The following is a 19,216-nucleotide window of genomic DNA, read 5'->3' as shown; positions in this document are numbered from 1 at the left end:
AATTTCAATCCTATTTATTTATAATTAAAACACTTTTATCATTATAATGGCAAGTAAAAGATAAACTTTATTTTAATGAACGATGCAAAAAAGATATAATAAACCTAACAAATAACCAATTTCAAGATTTTCAATAATTAATTATTCTGGAATAAATTACTAAAATGTATAATTGCTAAGATTTGTAGTATTGTAAGCATAAAAAATTATAGCAAATAATTAATAATTCTACCCCAATAAAACCAAACTTTAAAATAATGTTTGATAAAATTTAACCAGTATAAATATTATGTGTATAGGTTAGGTTCAGGTTATATATAGGTCATATTAATAATATTATTTTGCACTTAAATGTTTTGAAAATCATAAAACGAGTAAAATACATTTTATAGATCAAATGTTTCTAAATTCATATCAGGTATTTTTATTCATAGTGGTTAATCATTTTTTATACATAAAAGTCTGAATAACTTTTCTTTTTCATAATATCGTGTTTACCCAACCAAAAGTTACATGTTAACGTCTCTTTGCATATTCGCGGAAAATATATTTTGCCATGCACGTTAGAGTGTCAAAGTTTTGGCCGTTAAATCTTGCATCTACGATTTTTTTTCACCTCTAACGGCTACGCCTCATACTTAAAAAGTTCTTTCACATAAGTCTCTCAAAATACTTTAAAAGTTGATTTTTTTCTGATGCAACACGTCCAAACACGTGCATTTTACATCTCAGGTCATTCCAATAGATTATTATTATCCATTTCTGTTGCTGACTCTTTTCCCCCTTTTTAGTTTTTTTTCTTTCTAGAAAAAAATTGCTGCTTCGCACGCGACGCTGAATAGAATCATTAACACAAAGGTCTCTCTACCTTGACGCTTTTTCATTATAAACTTTTTCAAGTCGAGACTTACCTACAACAAACGGTTGCGTGCATATAATTTCATACACGGAGCACACATTATGAACACGTTTTAATGCAATTTCGTCTTTGACTCCGCCGTAAAATAAAAACACCAGCGACGGTCAATAAGTGTTTTGTATTTAGTTCTCAATCAGTGTAAAAAAGAAAAAAAAATAGTTTACAGTCAGTCTCCGGAGTTGATTTGCATATCGCATTATAGCTGTTTGTTTAGTGAAAATCCGTGAACCAGCGGTAGTCTGTTATTTTTACTGCTATTATGCGATGGCCGTTAAACGGTTTAAAGGATTTGAAAAAAAAACGATAACTGTGAACCTTTTGTGTTGCAAATCCTGCACGGTAGGATGTACTAGAATCCAGATAATACGCGGTGTGAATTAATCACCTGAATATTCAAACAACTAGATCACGAGAACTTTTAGGAATCATAATAATAATAATAATAATAAAACGTTAAAGTAATGCATTTCAAGTGCAACAAAATATTATATTAAATCAATAGAAATTATTGTGAACTTTAATATACAATTTAAATACTTATATGAATGATTATTATGATTGAAAGCAAGCATAAAATATATTTGATTTATATAACCTAATATATGAAATATGAGGTTTTATTTTCTAACAAATGAAAATATTTTAATTCATAATTAAGTTTCCAAACTATGGATTAAAGAAAATAACATTTTAAAAGTTGCATGTTTACTTCGTTGATAAATATAAATTCCAGAAGATAATAGAAGTAGTAGTAGTAGTAGTAATAGTAGTAGTAGTAATAGTAGTAGTAGTTAATAATAATAATTCCAAAGTTACATTTTTTTTTTATTCTAGGTACCTACAAGAAGTTTATTAGGTTACGGATATATTCTTTAATAAAATATAAATATGCATATTTATTTTTTTCATGTAAGATTTATTTTGTCATTATTCTTATAATGTTATTAAACCCCGTATATATATACTTTTATAGAAATGAAGTAATATTATAATAAAAGAAAAATCCACAACTGTATTTACTTAAGTGGGTGTGTGCTGATTGAGAATTATGCATGTATGTATATAGTTAAAATTCATTAAATTCTTGTTTAAAATTTTTAATACCCATTGCAGTATATATTTCAGGATATACGAGTAACTAAAAATTAATATTTATAGTATGGATAAGATTGAGTATCTATACATACACTTGAAAATGTGTTCTGCTTAAAATAGGTACCTACATAATATTACGAACAATTTAAATAAGATGATATTACTTTTAAGGTTTTAAGGACTGCTGTGGCAGGTCAAAAGCTCTAAATGCGTCGATATATGGGATGTATTTTACAGTAAGATAAATGTATTGTAATAATGCCTGAAAAAAAATACCAACTGGTATTACTGCATAATATACAATATTTTTAAGTTGCAGTTAACTCACATGCAATTCTTCTTGTTGAACAATAGTCATCACTCATCAGTTTCGGTAATAAATCAACAAGCAACAAACCACAGATATACCTATAGATAATATTATCCAATTATACCACCCACTGTTTTGTTATCACCTCACAAGTCACAACTAGTCTCAATATTTGGAAATCGGAATTATTCTCATTCAACAAACTGAGCTATGCCATCGGCATTATCATGCTCTCAGTTTAAGCCACTGCAGTGGACCTTTTATGGATTCATTTGCTACGTAAATCTATATATTTTATTTATATAATATTTTAAATATATCTGTCATAACTATTTTATAGTATTTGTCGGTTACAGTCTAAAATATTCAACTATCAATCAGACGGATAATGTAAAATACACAGTAGGTACAATACAGTCGAGATGAAGAAATTAAATTCTATCTTAACACATTTTTATAAAGAACTATAGTTCTTATATATAACAATATTTATAAGTGTTCATGAAATTAACATTTTTGGACGGTTTACTTACGAATAATTCTTAAGGAACTAAACGAAGTTTGTTAGTGTTTCAACTCCTCAATAAGGTTCTAACTTTCTCATGATTTACTACTCGAAATAATTGAGTTACATGGTCTGAAAATTTTAGCGAAACAAGTAACTGGGTAACTGAAATTAATCGTAACGTTCATTTAAAATATTTAATTTTGGTACTTATACATTTCAAACGAGTATTATATTTAGAGATAATCATACTTGGTTGAACACGCAACATAATTAGCAGTATTTTTTTCTATATCAAATTAAAAAATATAATAAGATGAACAAGTAATAACTAATAAGTAAGTGCCTATTAAAAGTTGTATGATTTATAAATTGTAATAATGTATGTTATAAGTATAGAATAATTATATTTTAAAGTTAAGTAAAATTATCATCAATTTTTAATTACATCTTTAATATAATACCTACTTTCATTGTGTTAAATAACTATCGCGTTATTTTTTAAATTCATCAAGTCTGTCTTAAGTTTGTATAAATGCAACACTATTATTATTATTATTTTTAATAAGTAAGACTTTTAACATTTTCAGTACTTTTAATGACGTTTTTAATGTATTTATTTATTGTTTATGTTTATTTAAACTATAAGACTTAATCTAATTATTGTATAAGCACACTTTGTTCCACGCACATCACATTTGTTATAAGCTCGAGTACAATATTATATGTAACGATTAGGTTTTAATGTAAGATCAATTATATAGTATTTGCATAAAACATTATAAATATACCATATTAATGTCATAAAATACATACGAGATTGTTTTAAGAAAATTGGTTGAGCTTTTAATAACACAGTTGTTGAGTAGGTACAAAAAATATAGCAGACATCAAAACTCTCGAATCTTTTTATTATTTTTATTGTTATTGATTTTAAGCATAGATACTATAACTATTAGCGTTTATATAGAAAGTTGCAGTTGGTTTAGTAACACGTGTGTGTGTGTGTGTGTGGGGGGGGGGGGGGGGTGAAAATTCACCTAATAAAAAACTCAGGTGGTCACCTCACTGGAAACTAGCGGCGTCCGTCGATGCTTGACATCGTAAATATTTATGTAATCGATCGATTTTGATTGAGATAATATTATACCGGTAGGTCTATGTTTTGATAACATGATAACAACGATTACTCAAAGTCATAAAAATATCTTATACATCATGATCGGTGTGTAATAGTAATCGGCACATTTTCTTTAAACCATGTTTGAGAAACACCGTCGAGTGTACATCAAACACGGTGCTTGTATAAACAAAGTGCCTATGTATAGGTATGCTTCTTTCCGAAAAAAATTAGAAGGTAGTTTACAGTGCGAAGGTTTGAAAAGCCATAACGTCGCACCTTTTGGTTCGGCCAATAAAACTTATATTCCGAGGAAACTTTACGACAAACGGGGTCGTGTGCTCAAGTCAGAGGTCCCAAGGGAGGGGATATGGTGTGCTGAACGCAGGGAAAAAACACCCTCGTTTGCAGTAAACCTACTTTAGATTATAATGTACATAGATAGTAGATACATACCTGGAAATCCTTTGTCGAGAATCGAGTATCTCGGGTTCGTGTCCAAGTCCAGTCGCATATTATCACGAAGCCAATAGATGCTCGGCTGCGGATTACCGGTGGCGGTGCACTGCAACACAGCGTTATGGCCCACTTCAATAGATTTGTGAGTGCCCGGACCCTCGGTGATCACCGGGAAACCGGGTGGTAAATCTTTTTCTGAAAACAGAATAAAATACCAGATAAATAAAAATAAGACAAGTTAACATTTTTTTTTTTTTTTCATTATTAAGTACCCCTATCATAGACTACGTGGAAACGTTAGGCAACAAGTGGAAGTTTATATACACATAATATATATGTATAAGTATATTATATAATATGAAATTGGCAAACACTGTGAGGTATATGCCTACAACGTCACCGTGAATATTCTCGCTGTATCAACCGTGTAGCTGCCGAACGTGTATCTCCGAAACAAATATTTATTCAACAATGTCGTCGCCCTACAAGACGAGGAGTGAGCCGTAAAGTGACGGAGAGGGAGTTTGGTAAACTCGTCCCAAAGAGAGGTTGTAATACATATATATAGTGAGTGGTGGTAAGCGTGTGTGCCCGTTGAACTTGGCTTGACAGTGTCATACTTAATTATGAGGGACTCTGGCTGTTAATTACCGTTGAAGGGACATGTCAAACATGCGTGTACGTGTGTGTGTGTGCGGTTGATATGTAATGCACAATAATATACACATATACGTGTAGGTATATACTAAAATATGCATACTACACCGGCTCCCAATAGTGCCGACAATCGGTGCACAGGAACGTATCAAAACTTTCGTTACGTACCTACTATAGTTTCGTATCCATTTGCAAGTTTGTGCACAAATATAAGTTATAGGTAATACGTGTATGAGTGCAAGGGCCGGTCGCTGCAATGTGCATCGATTAGGTACCCGGAATAGTTTGTCTTTGTACCACAGAACTCTATGATTTTTATGTTTAACCGCATAATATGTACCATCGACGTCGGTTCAGGGATGATTATTGTTTATTGATAATAATCGACACGTAATAATATTGTCAGTCAACAAGATATGTATATACGCTTTAAGATAAAACAAATTTTTAAAGCTTCAAATTATAACATGGAATTTTTATGTATTTGATTAGATTTTAATTTTAATCTTTTCGCATGGTTAGATTCTATAGCAATAGTAAAATAATAAATGTGTTATGATTTGTTGTAAAACAGTATACTACCTATATAGAAGTATATAATAAAAGTACTTAAAAATTGTTATTAAGTATTTTTTTTTTTTTTTTTTTTTTAAATCGAGAATCACAAAATAATTATAACCTTAATCTGTATAGAAAGTCAAAGAGGTATATGAATCTCTTCCGAACCATTTAATAATATAATGTTAAAAATTACAAGATTTATTCTAATATAGAATATTTTATTTATTTATTTCGACTACAGTTATTTGTGTATTCTCTTTACATCGATATGGCGTGAATAAACATTTAATCTTACGGTGTATGTAGTCATGAATAAAAATGAATACGTTATACATATATATAATATATATAGTGTTATATAAATGGAAGAGCAGTAAGTAAAAAGGATACAATATGTGTGTCTGTGTGTGGATACATAGTGCATCTATTCAAAATTCAAAGAGCAAATGTTTTTATCTACAGCTCCAGCAAACTGTTGCGACTAATTTTACTTTATTTATTTTTTATTGTTATTTCACTTCCATATATATATATTTTTTTCAAGAATAACTATGAAACTTGAACTGCGGTTACTGTGTGTATATATATAGTATATACCTTCTACTTTCTTTTGGGCTAATAAATTTAGTTAAGACAACGCCAAAGCTCCCTAGGGACAAGTCTGTTTATCAGCTGGACCGACCCGACTTGTTAATTACGGTTTATTATATTTTCATTATTATTGTTGCTAATCCTGAAACCCATGGGAACCATCGGTAAAGATATGAATGAAAAAATAAGAAAAACTTCATCTGTCAAGAACGTTTAAATTAATTTGCCCGAACAAACAATTATATTGACATTTGTAATTAATAATTATAAGTATTTTTTTTAACCAAATATTTTCATTATTCGACCCCCTCAATTTTAATTTTAAATACAAAGTTATAAACCATTATACTTTAATACTGTTCATTTATTTTTATAACCTTTTGAGTTTATGACGAATTAAAATTTCCGTTTATAACATTTTGACTGTAAATATTATTATGTAGCAATTAAATTAAATCATAAGGTGCACACAACATGGTAAGAACGTTATAAAAACATCATAATCGTGACACAAGGCAATTTTAAAGAGTAATAAAAATATTAATTTATCAATGCGTTTCAATGATATTGATTTTTAAATTTATGTATTCATAAAATATATGAAAAAGTCAATAATATACATAGAAACAATCACAAACAAATTAATTCGAAACTCATATTAGTTAGAAATTGTTAATGAAAAACATCGAATCAAGTAAAATTCACTACCTTGAGTAAAATAAGATAATCAAAATAATATATTCAAGAGGTTGTCAGCGCACAGTTTGTTTTCATTCCCTGACTTTTTTTTTTAAATTTTGAATAGTCTTAGAGTAAAATCATCTATTACATAATCAACAAAAAATAATATTTTTGAGTAAGCGGCATATCGGTTTGTTAAATATTGTCTCAAAACAATTAAAACATAATTTAAATTAAATATAATTTAAATTTTAAAGGCTAATACTTATAGTACTATAAGAATAAAATGTAAAATCAATATTTTATACCCTCAAAAAGATTTTCTGTAATTTTTGTAATAGGTAATATTAACAAAGATAACTCAAAATTTTTAAAAAAAACGTTATTTTTGGAAATTTTAAAAGTAAGAAAATTTTCATTATAAATATTAAGAAAATTAAACTTCAATTTCATACAAATTAACAAATTGAGTATCTATATCAAGAAATGTAGGAATGAATGATTATAAATATTAAGAAAATTAAACTTCAATTTCATACAAATTGAGTATCTAAATCAAGAAAAGTAGGAATGAATTATGATAAAATATAATAAACACGATTTTTTTAATGAACAAATGCTTCAATGAGTTTTCAACAAGATATTGTTAATAGTATAGGTACAACTCAAGTTAGAATTCAGGAAACGAACTTATTATTTAATTTTTTCACTGTGAAATACATCAAATGGAATAAAAAGATTATTTATGAAAATAAAATATTAAATAATTGACTAATACCTTTATTTAAAACAGAAAACACTTTTATTAGTCACCTTTCAAAAACTTTTATAATGCCTTTATTTAAAAAATAAAGTTTAAATCGTTACTAACAAAATCATTTATTTTAAGAATGGTTTGTATTTAAGTTGGATTTTATTTTGAATATATATTTTAATATGAACACTAAACAGTTATAAGTTACCATATTATACATAAATGTAGAAATTATAATTTATAAGAGGACATCTTTACTTCTTTGTATAAGCTGTAATTTTCTACATTGAATATAAAATCATATTTTTAATAATTGTAAATAATTGTGAATACGTCGATTTGGTTTTTATAATTCTTAAATTCTGTCTAAAGTAATATTGATCAAAATTGTTTTATTTTTGCTATTTAAAATCAGTCTTATTTATGTATTAAACTTCTGTTATTTTTTTTAACTAATGACGCCAGTTGTACTAGACCTAAGTCATTGTTGTACTGGAGCTACGCATATTAATAAATTTATAAAATTAAAAATATATAGCATTTTATAATACTATTTAACAATGAATATATAATCACTGATTTATTGTTATTTTTGTAACCTCGAGGAAAGGAAAACAATATGACCTTATGACCCATCAATTCTCTCACCCTTAGGTAGTTTGATAAGTTTTAATTAAAATTATAATACCTAAAGATTTATTTAAAATGTCTATAAAACTTAAATACCTAGGATTTATATTGTATGAAAATCAACTTAAATAACTTTATAATTATAAAATATGTTTAAAATTCAGGATGAAAATACATACGTTTGTTTATAATTATTAAGAAAATAAAGGTACCTATAGGCTATAATATTCAGATAGAATATACTATAAACTAAAAAAAAAACAAAATCAGCCCTTTTAGTTTTTCATATTAAAATATGCCTAAAGGATAACATTATATCATCTTTCATAAGGAATAAGAAACCTCATCGATTGGGCTCAGGTGGTTCATCTCAAAATCGGTCAAAGACGACGCTGTGGGCGTACTAACAAATAATTATTTATATATAAGACCAGCTTGGCTTGTCCGCTCTTTTAATAACGATCCAGGTTGTGGCAAATATAAAAAAGTCATCTCTCTTGGCGTCTGACAGCAGATGTGCAAAGGTCTTGGGATATTGCGCTTTGTTCCCCAACGCGTACTTCTTTTATTCGCGGGCCGCATAACGTTATTAAATCCTCATGCCCTCTTGTTTTGGATAGGTAGGAGGAGAAATTTACCCACCTCGTGCTGTTATCCTATTCTTTGGTGACGATTTTATATTTTAATAAACGAGAATCCTTTGCCATATTCAAGGAACATTTCCTCAGCTTATTTGGGAAAACCCGTGTGGAAATGCACAGCAGATTGAACAAAGAGTGTTTAATAAATTTCCATTTCTCGATACAAAATAAGTGAATATAATGATAAAATGGAACAAAATCTATTAAAAGTACCAACTATCAACTATAATTGGTTACATAAGATGCCAATCGATAAGTTCTAAATTCTACAATAATAACACATAGAGTAATATTAATATTAATATTTAATAACATAGCAAGACAAAACTATTAAAAATATAAAAAACACAACTTTATCAGTAAATTATGTTTGGTAAATAACTATAACATTAAGCCAGAATGCCAGAACATAATATAATATATATTATTAACATTAACGACTATTAAATTTATAAGCATCAGTATAAAAATATGTTCTGTGGATTTAGTAATTATTTTTTAATGAACAATGGTTGGTTACATAATAACGTAGGTATACGTTCGTTAGATGTACTAATTTGTAAAAGCATTTTCTAAGAATATACCAAGTACAAGGGACATACATTTTAAACATAAACTATATAGTCAAGAAAGACCCTTATTGAATTATACCGAAGTGCTCTATAGCGCTCATCTGTTTGTAAACAGCTTCGAATGATGTATTTCAATAAGATCTCATCATTACCATTACTCCTAAAAAAAGTTTGTTTGCATAGAATATTATCTTTAAGTGACGTTACGGTACTAGAAATGTTTTTTGCATATATGAACAGAATTAAATTAATTAAATCATGTACAAAATAATTATTAAAATGCACAAACACGTTCAACTCAATTAAACTTTCCGAGTGAATCGTTTAAGTTTAATTTAATACTGGTTTTAAAGTAAACAACATTATTATAAGAAAATTAAGATGTTATAAATCACAGCTCGAATCACAGTCATTATTATAAGTATATTAATTATAAAATTTTATTTCTTTATTTTATTTTATATTAATTTTACAGTAAGGGACAAGTCCTTTAGCTATGAACATAACAACAATAAAATGCTTGATGGAAATTAGGTTAAATTTTTAGAAGGAGAAGATGGGTCAGTATTGGGAATGAGCATAATACGAATGATTGAAGAGTTCAGATAGTAATTTAAAAATGAAAATAGAACAGATGATCGTGTACGGGCGGTAAGGAACATTGAATGAAACACGAGATACTGATTCGGGGCTGTAAATTTTAGAGGAATGTAGAGATTGTATAGAAAGGATATACTCGTATTTGCTGAATGATGACAATCGGAGAAACTTCCTAAGGAAAAAATACGTTAAATTGGTGTGTAATTGTAAGGTTAAGAGCCTTACAACAATTGATAGCAGATTGTCTGAATATGCATGTTGGGGAATAGATTCCATGTAAGTGTAAATCCTTAATCCATTACTAAATTAATAGAAATACTTTAGGGGGTATATACTATAAACTAGTGCATATATCATTATATCATTTAGTATAAATATAAAAATAGTAATAATGGTATAAAATCGAGAGACGAGAGTACATCAATGTTTGCCTCAAGTTTAAAGATGGAACATTATAAGAAAAAAAGCTTTTCAAAGAAATGTATAAGAACTAAAATATAAAAATTTGAATTTATTAACAGTTACCTATATAATATATGAACACCTACAGAAAATTTATGACTTAATTGAATGCACATAACGTATATTTAAGAATAAATAATTTTCAGCATTGAAAATAAAAATTGAGATTGTATATGATATATATATTGTGTGTAATTAAACGTTAAATTAATCAATTTTATAAATACAGCATATACATATATATATAATATTAGCCATAACATAATATAAGGATCATACATTTTGAACGAATATACATGACACATAGATCACTCTGCGTCTAAATGTCGTAAAATAAAAATGATGTTGAATTAAAACGTATTTAATATTTAAATCTTTTATATACATCATACGCACATGGATTTGTATATATATAATGTACTGTGTAATACTACTCTTACAAGAAACCTTTATGATAAATAATGAATATAGTCTCAGCTGACTCGAGTCGGTCTGGAAATTTTTAAGCATTAGGTATCGTCGTAACGGTGATGGATTACGCGATGTGTGTTGTTCTTTATTTCCACCTGACGCTTCGGTTTTATTTTGGGTCGAATGGCGCAACATTAGACGAACATTGAAACAGTCGTGAGAGGGCGGACGGACATACGCGTCTAATGCGTTTATCCAGGGTTCGTGTAATAGACTTGTCACCCCCCTCTCACCACACACACTACAGAACCATAGTGTTCTGGGTGCTTTATTTGTCCTATCCCTTGTTATATTTGCAAGCCTGTATCTAAATGGGACTTGTCACATAGTCGGGCGGGGAAAAAACGCTAGAGATAGAAAATCCTAACCTTTTTTTTCTTCATTCTCTTTCTTTTCTCGTCTTCACCCCGCCCATTGCGCAAACACTACACACAACACTAACACATCCTTTGATTACTGTCTGTCTGCGTTAATAACGCCATAATAAGTCATTCCAAGGAGACTCAGTTGAAAGATAAATTCAAGCTGTCCATGTGGATTTACCTATCATAAATAACATTTGCACATGCACAATGAGAAATGCTGAAGACGGATATTTAACAGAGTCTCTACATCCCATAATAAAACATATTATTCATCAGTAGAAAGGTGTATTCTTCTATCGCAATGTTTTTCATTCCCCGATTTCAAAATATCCAGCCATCGCACCATTGTGCCAACTAAGATTAATTGAAGTCTTTAATATCTAAGCTTTCATAACATATATTTTAAAGAACGGTAATAAATGAAATGAACTGAACGCTATCTATAAGTAAACAGTTTTAATTATGCATTATACATTTAACGTTTATATACAATCAAAAATAGTATGGAGTGAATTTAACAACATACACTGATCATTACATGCATTAATAAAATGCACTATTATAGAGACATTGTAATCTTAACTTGTCATACAATTTAATTTAAACATCAATATAATTTACAATTAGCAATCAGACAACGCACAACACTCGAAAACTTTCGTCAACAAAAACGGTGCACGTAAGTTTAATTGAGAAAAAAGATATTTATCAAAAAGTAAATTATTCATTAACGATAATTTATTTAATGCGGTATTAGTTGTAAATCCATAATTGTAAAACAGTTTATATAGAGCGGTTTCATTAAAAAATAATAATAATATAAAAACCACCTTCCCGGAACAGCGTATAATAAATTCACAAAATTTCCGTAAACTTGGACAGGGCCTTTTTTTTGTTTTAATAACGGACCAACAATATTAATAATATCTTATTTTTATGGACTCAGATCGGTATCTAGCCGGCACCGTGTGAAATATGTAGCGTAATAACAGTACCTCAGAATGTATTCGCAGCACACGATTTAATGGTTTTCGGGTAAACGTTCGACGCATGGCGAGAGGGAGGCGGAATGGCACTTAAAAAAATATATTAATAATAATTCCGCGTGAACCTTATTTTTCCAGAGCACGTAAAAATAATACACGTATATTATACGAACCGAACTTAATAGGTTTCCCTCTATATGCGATGGCCGTCAGTGAGTGAGTGAATGTGTGTGTATGCGTATACCCATTTATTATTATTGCTGTTTTATTATTATTATCATTATTATTATATAGTTTTTTTTTTTAGCCAATAGGGAACGAATGAAAAATAACAACGATAAGCATCGAAAATTTATTGGTCTAATAAAAAAAAATATATATATTATATAATATAAATATATTTATTTTTCGGTGGTAAAATTGACACGAAAAACATTTATCCGACCGAATAAATAGACGTATTTCTCACCTTCCCTATGTGTATAGGTACATTCAAGTGATGGTAGACGAATATAATTTTAGATAGAATTTCCTTTATGTTGTTTAGCAGGTGCCGGCGGCGGAGTCCCGTTAATGGAAAAAGCGGCTTAACTTTTTGCCTACACCCCACTACAATAATAATAAACATGCCGCATGGTGTACTTTCCCCTCCCTTTGCTTCATTTAAGCCCTTCTCTGTGGCACGGTTTGAACCACCCGCCCCACCACGCCACCTATTTGCGGTGCTTAAAATACCAGAGGCGAGGTCGAGCCGTGAATTGTAAGCATCTGTATGTGTTTTCAGGCATAGCGAAATAATTATTGAAATTTGACAAGGCAGCTTTCAAAAATCCCAAGTGACAGTAAATTTACAATATATAGCCTGACATAAATTAACTCAGTTTTAATTTAAAATTAATTAATTTTAATTAAAACATTTCACCCACAAAAGGAGTCGTTAAAATAATTATAATGCTATACCACCACTTGTAAGTGTAATAGTGCATTATATGAAATAACAATTTACAAGTGGCTGTATACAATATCTTTCCTTTATTGACTAACTCATACCGTCATACGCCAAGACAAGTATTATTAATGTTTATGACAATAACATGTCACCACCACCATTTTACCCACCATAAGAGTTTATTTCAGTATATGAACTTATACACACTGTCAAAAAAAACTTATCAGACAGTTTTTGATTTTTCAAGTGTTGTATTAAATATCTTATTTCCAATAAAAAAAATTTGAGCATGACGGACATCTTGCAGTAAGATTCACACTTAGTATAATACACTTCAATCACCAAACAAATTATATATTAACTTATATTGTACAATATTGTTAAGTTTAATTTTCATATTACTAATAATCCAAACTTATCATGTTCATATATTAGGTATTATTAACATTATTCTTCAAGGAGAATGATAACCTATTGTAACTAAACAATTATATTCACGCGTAAATGTTTAATAGACTTTAATTAATAATTTACTAAAAAATACCACAATTTTTAATTAATTTGTTTATCGTAAATTAAAAAAGTATTTCAAAATACGTATAGCTTGCGCAATATTATAATAACGCAACGAAATTGAATGAATAGAGTTATAATTTAACACAATTGTTTTATAATTAAAATATTTGTTAAACAACACATCTAACTTATTATATAATATGCATATCGTATATAATGTATATTATTCTTATATACAACATTTGCATTCTAATAAAATGATAAATTATATTTAAAAACTATTTGATCATGAAATTAGTCTCAGTTTATTCTTAGGAAAGTAAAAATCGTATATAATCAATCAGTTTGATTTTATAAACGGTGAATATGGTTATAAGATTGCAAAATATCAAGGCAATATAAATGATGAACCTTAGATTAGTTGAAAAAAGTTAATAATTGTGATGTTCAGTGTTCGCAATTATAAATTATCACCAAGTTTACCATATTATTATGTATATAGGTAGGTCAATTAGATTTGAGATTCAAGATTCAGTATTCTTGTTTTAATACTTGAGTAACAATACAAGGATTATAAAACTTTGTAAAACTTTAACTCAGATAACTTAAGGAAATAAAAATATTTGTCGAACACTTAAATCAAAATAAGTGCCGTGGTAAACATGTTCAATGTGCATATAATTACGTGACTTGATAATTTGACGTTGTTATTAAGAAAAATGTGACAAACAGGAATAATTATTTTTGATGCTTCCTATAGCGCTGATGATGCACTCGATGTGAAATGTCATTATAGAGTGAGAAAGAGAGATTGGAACGAGAAAAAATACGTACAAATTAGAAGACATTTTCCAGACTCTTAGAAACAATGAACTGTAGCATCAGCGTCTTTTGAATATACAAAGTTTTCTTTAACTTCTGTAGTCGCAAAGTTCGAAACAAAAGATTTTGTCGTTAACGTTTCACGGTAGCAAGGTGGTTGAATAGAGCCTGTGCATCATTTCTGAGAGATTTTAGTAACAATTTTTGGAACAAGACTGAAGACAGTAAGGGATAAGTAAGGGATAAGTAGTAGGAAATGTTAATGTATTTGAAAGTTTTTCATTCAATACTTTAATAACACTGTTTAAATTTTAGCTTTGTTAATTTAATATTTAATTTATTAATTTAAAATTGTTTCTACGTATATACAACGGCATCAACTAGATATTGTATAAGTGAATTTATTTGTGTTTAGTTACTTGTAAATAACTGGTCACTGAACTGTATTTTAATATCAAGTAGGTATATACTTACAAGCATACACAAACCATTCAACAATAATTTCCCGTCTAATTTAATAGTAATGAAATTTTTGAAATAAAACTAAATTCTGTCGTTGGAAAAACAAACACGATTTGATCATTTACAACATCTGTTACATATCAAGTACTGTGTTAACAAAAATGTTTTATTCTGTTCCTAATAGACAATGCTAATAAATCTGGGAACGAGTGGCAGTTAATGTGAAAAAAATCTCCGACAGCAATTTGTTCGCCCTAACATTGATTAATATTTTGGGATAGCTGCTAACGTTAACGTCGTTATCCTCTCCCTTAGTGGTAACAAAAAAATAAAAAAACACAATTTAAAAAATAGTTTATATATATAGTCCATCAGTTAATGAATAACAACGCAGCCAAAATTGCTATAACGATTAAAGTCATGATTTATTATTAAACAGAAAAAAACCATATGAACATAAAAAAAAAAAATTAAACAGATAATATTAACAAAATTTTAGGATTTATGTCTTGTCACCTGAAATCGGTTAACATGTAACAATATTAAAAACAACCCGCGATGATGATGTAAATGATCCCAGTTTGACCGACTAATGCTCATCAACATCATTAACTTTTTTTATTTATTACAAAAATATATGTTCTATAATAAAAATTATATGTACAACTACGGCTATGAATGGTAACTAAAAAATATAATGATAGATAAGTATATATTATTATTTAACCAACTTAATTTTGAATTTTAATGCATTAACTAAACGAATTGTAAATAAAATATATCGAAACTAAAATTAAAAACAAATTTCAAATAAAACAGCAAATTCACTAATGGATATCACTGGCCAAACTCAGGGAAATGAAAAACACAATTTTAAACTGGCAAGACCCTAGCAGGAGAGAAAAAATTATAATCAATCGTCTCCGAATAGGCCACACAAGGCTGACTTAAGAGGAGCCCCCTCGTCTGTGGGGTTACCCTAACAGTAAAACGTATAATAACAGAGTGCTACCAATATTTTCTGACAAACTAAGAAAATGTAACATTTCAATTAACATGAATGAAGCATTAGGACCAGGCATCAAATACATCACAAATATGTTAGGTTTCCTAAGAAAAACCTACAATTTCAATCTTCTACTAACGATAACCATATTATCAATGTTAGAAAAAAATCACACAACTTTTGCTGTTGACGTTTTTAAGTTAAATAAAAAATATATATATATATACATATATATACATTAGAACATGACGATTCTTTAGATATTAAAAATAAACGTCATTATATGTATTCTTATATATATAGTTCAACATACATTTTTATCATCTCTAATCCATTAAATGTATCTAACTTGACCGAATCCTAGCAACTACAAACTTAAGAAGTTATATAATAGACTTTTGAAATTACTTACTTAAAAATAAAAGAAATCACTTTTTTTTAAACTGTTTTGTAGAATTCTTTAATCAAAATGCCTAAGAATTGACTAATAATCCAATTTACTTAAGTAAAAGTTATATTTTTTTGGTATAAAATTAGGAAATTGAATAATCAGTTTAATGTTAAGATGCGATTAAACTGTAAAATGGATAGTGAAAAAGAATATTTATTTACCTACATATGATTTTATATGTATAAATAGGTACATATTAACTGCAAATAAATAATATACCGTCTCATATGTTGACAATTATAAGATACTTAATTTAAAACTATTAAATTAAACGATAAGAGAAGTGCAGTATTTTCTTATACGTTCATTATATGACAGAATCTAGCTGTCTCAAAAAAAAAAAATAAATAAATAAATAAATAAAATAAAATAAAAATAAAAACTGTTGTGCATGCTTTATTTAGACTCATTTATAAAATTAATTTTAACAGCGGGCAAGTATATAAATGATTCGTATAAAAGAAGTGTTATAGCCAGAAAACTACAACAACGCATTTGAGCTAAATATACGAAACTTCGGATATTCAATTGACTAAAGTCGTTTTGCGTGTTTTTGAGGATTTTTGAAACTAAAATAAAGAAAAAAGATACAATATGGAAACACTCACACGCGCTCATATACCAATAACCCCGGATTAGATTGAACACATATCAGTTTCTGGTTCGGTTTCAAACATTTAACTCTACTTTCCGACTGTCCGATAGTTCTATTATTACAATTCGTTTGTTTTTTTATTTTTCAATAAAAATTTTAATACAATCATGTGCCGTTTTATGAGAACGAATTCCCATTTCGACTTTTACGTACTTACGTGTAACACTAGAAAAATATACAAATAAGTGGAAAACAAACAACAGGAGTATTGTCGGTTGATACTTCCCGTTTCTATCTATTTCTATACAGTCTATATATATATATATATATATGAGTAGTATCACTCTAGGGAACCATACGGTACAAGCGTTGATACATATGTATAACATATTATATATATATGTATGTTTATTATATATTTACACATCGAAACTTTACTACAGGTAGATAGAATTACCGATACATTTTTATTCACTTCAGAGCAGATAAGTAAAGACAAAATATAAAAAACAAACAAAAAAATGGAATATGGACGAATAAATGTCTGACGACGGCAATAAAACAAACGATTTGAAATATTCGTTGCACGCTCAAACGTATCCTTCAGTTAAAAATGACAGAATTATACTTCAAACCCGTGTAAACTGATTCAAAAGGGATGAAAAAAAATGAATAATCAGTCTTGTGACAGGTTTCTTCGTTCCTTCAGAGCGTTCAGACATTATTATATAAACGTTTCGGTCGGAGGTAAGTCAAAAGGCAAAAGGAGCAGAAAACGAGGAAAAATCGTAGGGCGATTAAGAGTTTTATCTTTGGAGCGGCAAAGGTCGCAACGATGATAAATCGCAAGACGTAGCGGCGGCACCTTTTGTCCTAACGGTAATCCTCCTGCCACCACCGTCATAGAAAAGGCTGGTAGTGTAGTGGGACAACAACGCCGAAGGCGCTTTCTCTCCCAACACAGTGGCAAAGGGGCACTGTTGTAAATATTAATAAAGCTGGACCCCGTATTCCTTCATCCCTTACGAAACACTACGGAGTAGGTGTTAAATCCCACGTTTGGGACACGCCCTTTAATGCCACGGAAAATGTACACCCCGGCAAGAAGAACAACACGCCCGGCCAACAACAACAAAACGTTAATAGCTTTCTTGTGGTTGCATTGCTAGAGACCCTTCTCTCCTCTCCTTCTATTGGACTCACGATTATTATTATTATGATGATGATGATGATAGTGATGGTGATGAAAATGATAAAGACGATGGAAAAAAATAACAGGGTAAAGAAAAGACCTCCTTCAACAATAACATGGATCGTATAAACAATAGCTCAGGTAATACATATATCAGATTATAATGTATGATAAATTGATAATGTAAAAAACTTGGTAGATGTTAAAAATACAAACGTCCAAGAAAAATAATAAATACAATCAAGTGTAAAAATAATGAGCATAAAAAAGTGCAACAATTCATTATTCTAAAACTATAACGCGTTTTAATAATTATATGTTTATTTTCGTACTTTTGACAGTATTTAAGAAAGTAATAATTTACAAACCTATATTAAGTTATATCATATTACAAGTAAGAAGTGGTAATTAAAATTATGGTTTTAGACATGTTTCAGAAAACTATTGCTGCAAAAAACATATCAGTTTTCAACTCCTCGTCAATTAATTAGATATTACTATATCATAATTCATAATTAACCTAGATATTTAAAACAAAAACAGCAATAAATAAAATTAAATGCATGCAACGAGTAACATTCAAATATACACGAGATACTATATATCTACCTATGGAAAACTCGCTTCAAAATAATTTCTTCGTAAAACAACAACGATAATTATGATAAATTAACATTTTAAAACTAATATTTATAAAAAAAAAAAATTTACAATAGAGAATTAAACATAAAAATGAAAAACTATATTCTTAATAATTACCCATAAATATGAAAGAAAAAAAACATCCATATTAATAACTATAAATTAATATCAGCTGACCAATCATGTTGAATACACAAAATTA

The 19,216-nt window shown here is 28.7% G+C and overlaps 1 protein-coding gene across 4 annotated transcripts in view; it reads right to left on the bottom strand.

Annotated features, from left to right (window-relative positions):
* Lar (tyrosine-protein phosphatase Lar) overlaps positions 1–19,216 on the bottom strand; it is a 158,733-nt gene that overhangs the window by 60,140 nt on the left and 79,377 nt on the right. For all 4 annotated transcript variants that reach the window (XM_089222664.1, XM_089222667.1, XM_089222665.1 and 1 more), the window contains one exon: positions 4,406–4,603. In XM_089222664.1, the coding sequence (XP_089078790.1) occupies positions 4,406–4,603 (198 nt within the window). The remainder of the gene's footprint in view (positions 1–4,405; positions 4,604–19,216) is intronic.

Source organism: Diuraphis noxia, unplaced genomic scaffold, assembly GCF_037042655.1.
Source record: "Diuraphis noxia isolate RWA-SAM2 unplaced genomic scaffold, SU_Dnox_SAM2 contig0003, whole genome shotgun sequence".
Classification (NCBI taxonomy): Eukaryota; Metazoa; Arthropoda; class Insecta; order Hemiptera; family Aphididae; genus Diuraphis; species Diuraphis noxia.
Note: the sequence above shows the minus strand (reverse complement) of the source record. Positions and strands in the feature narration are given on the sequence as shown.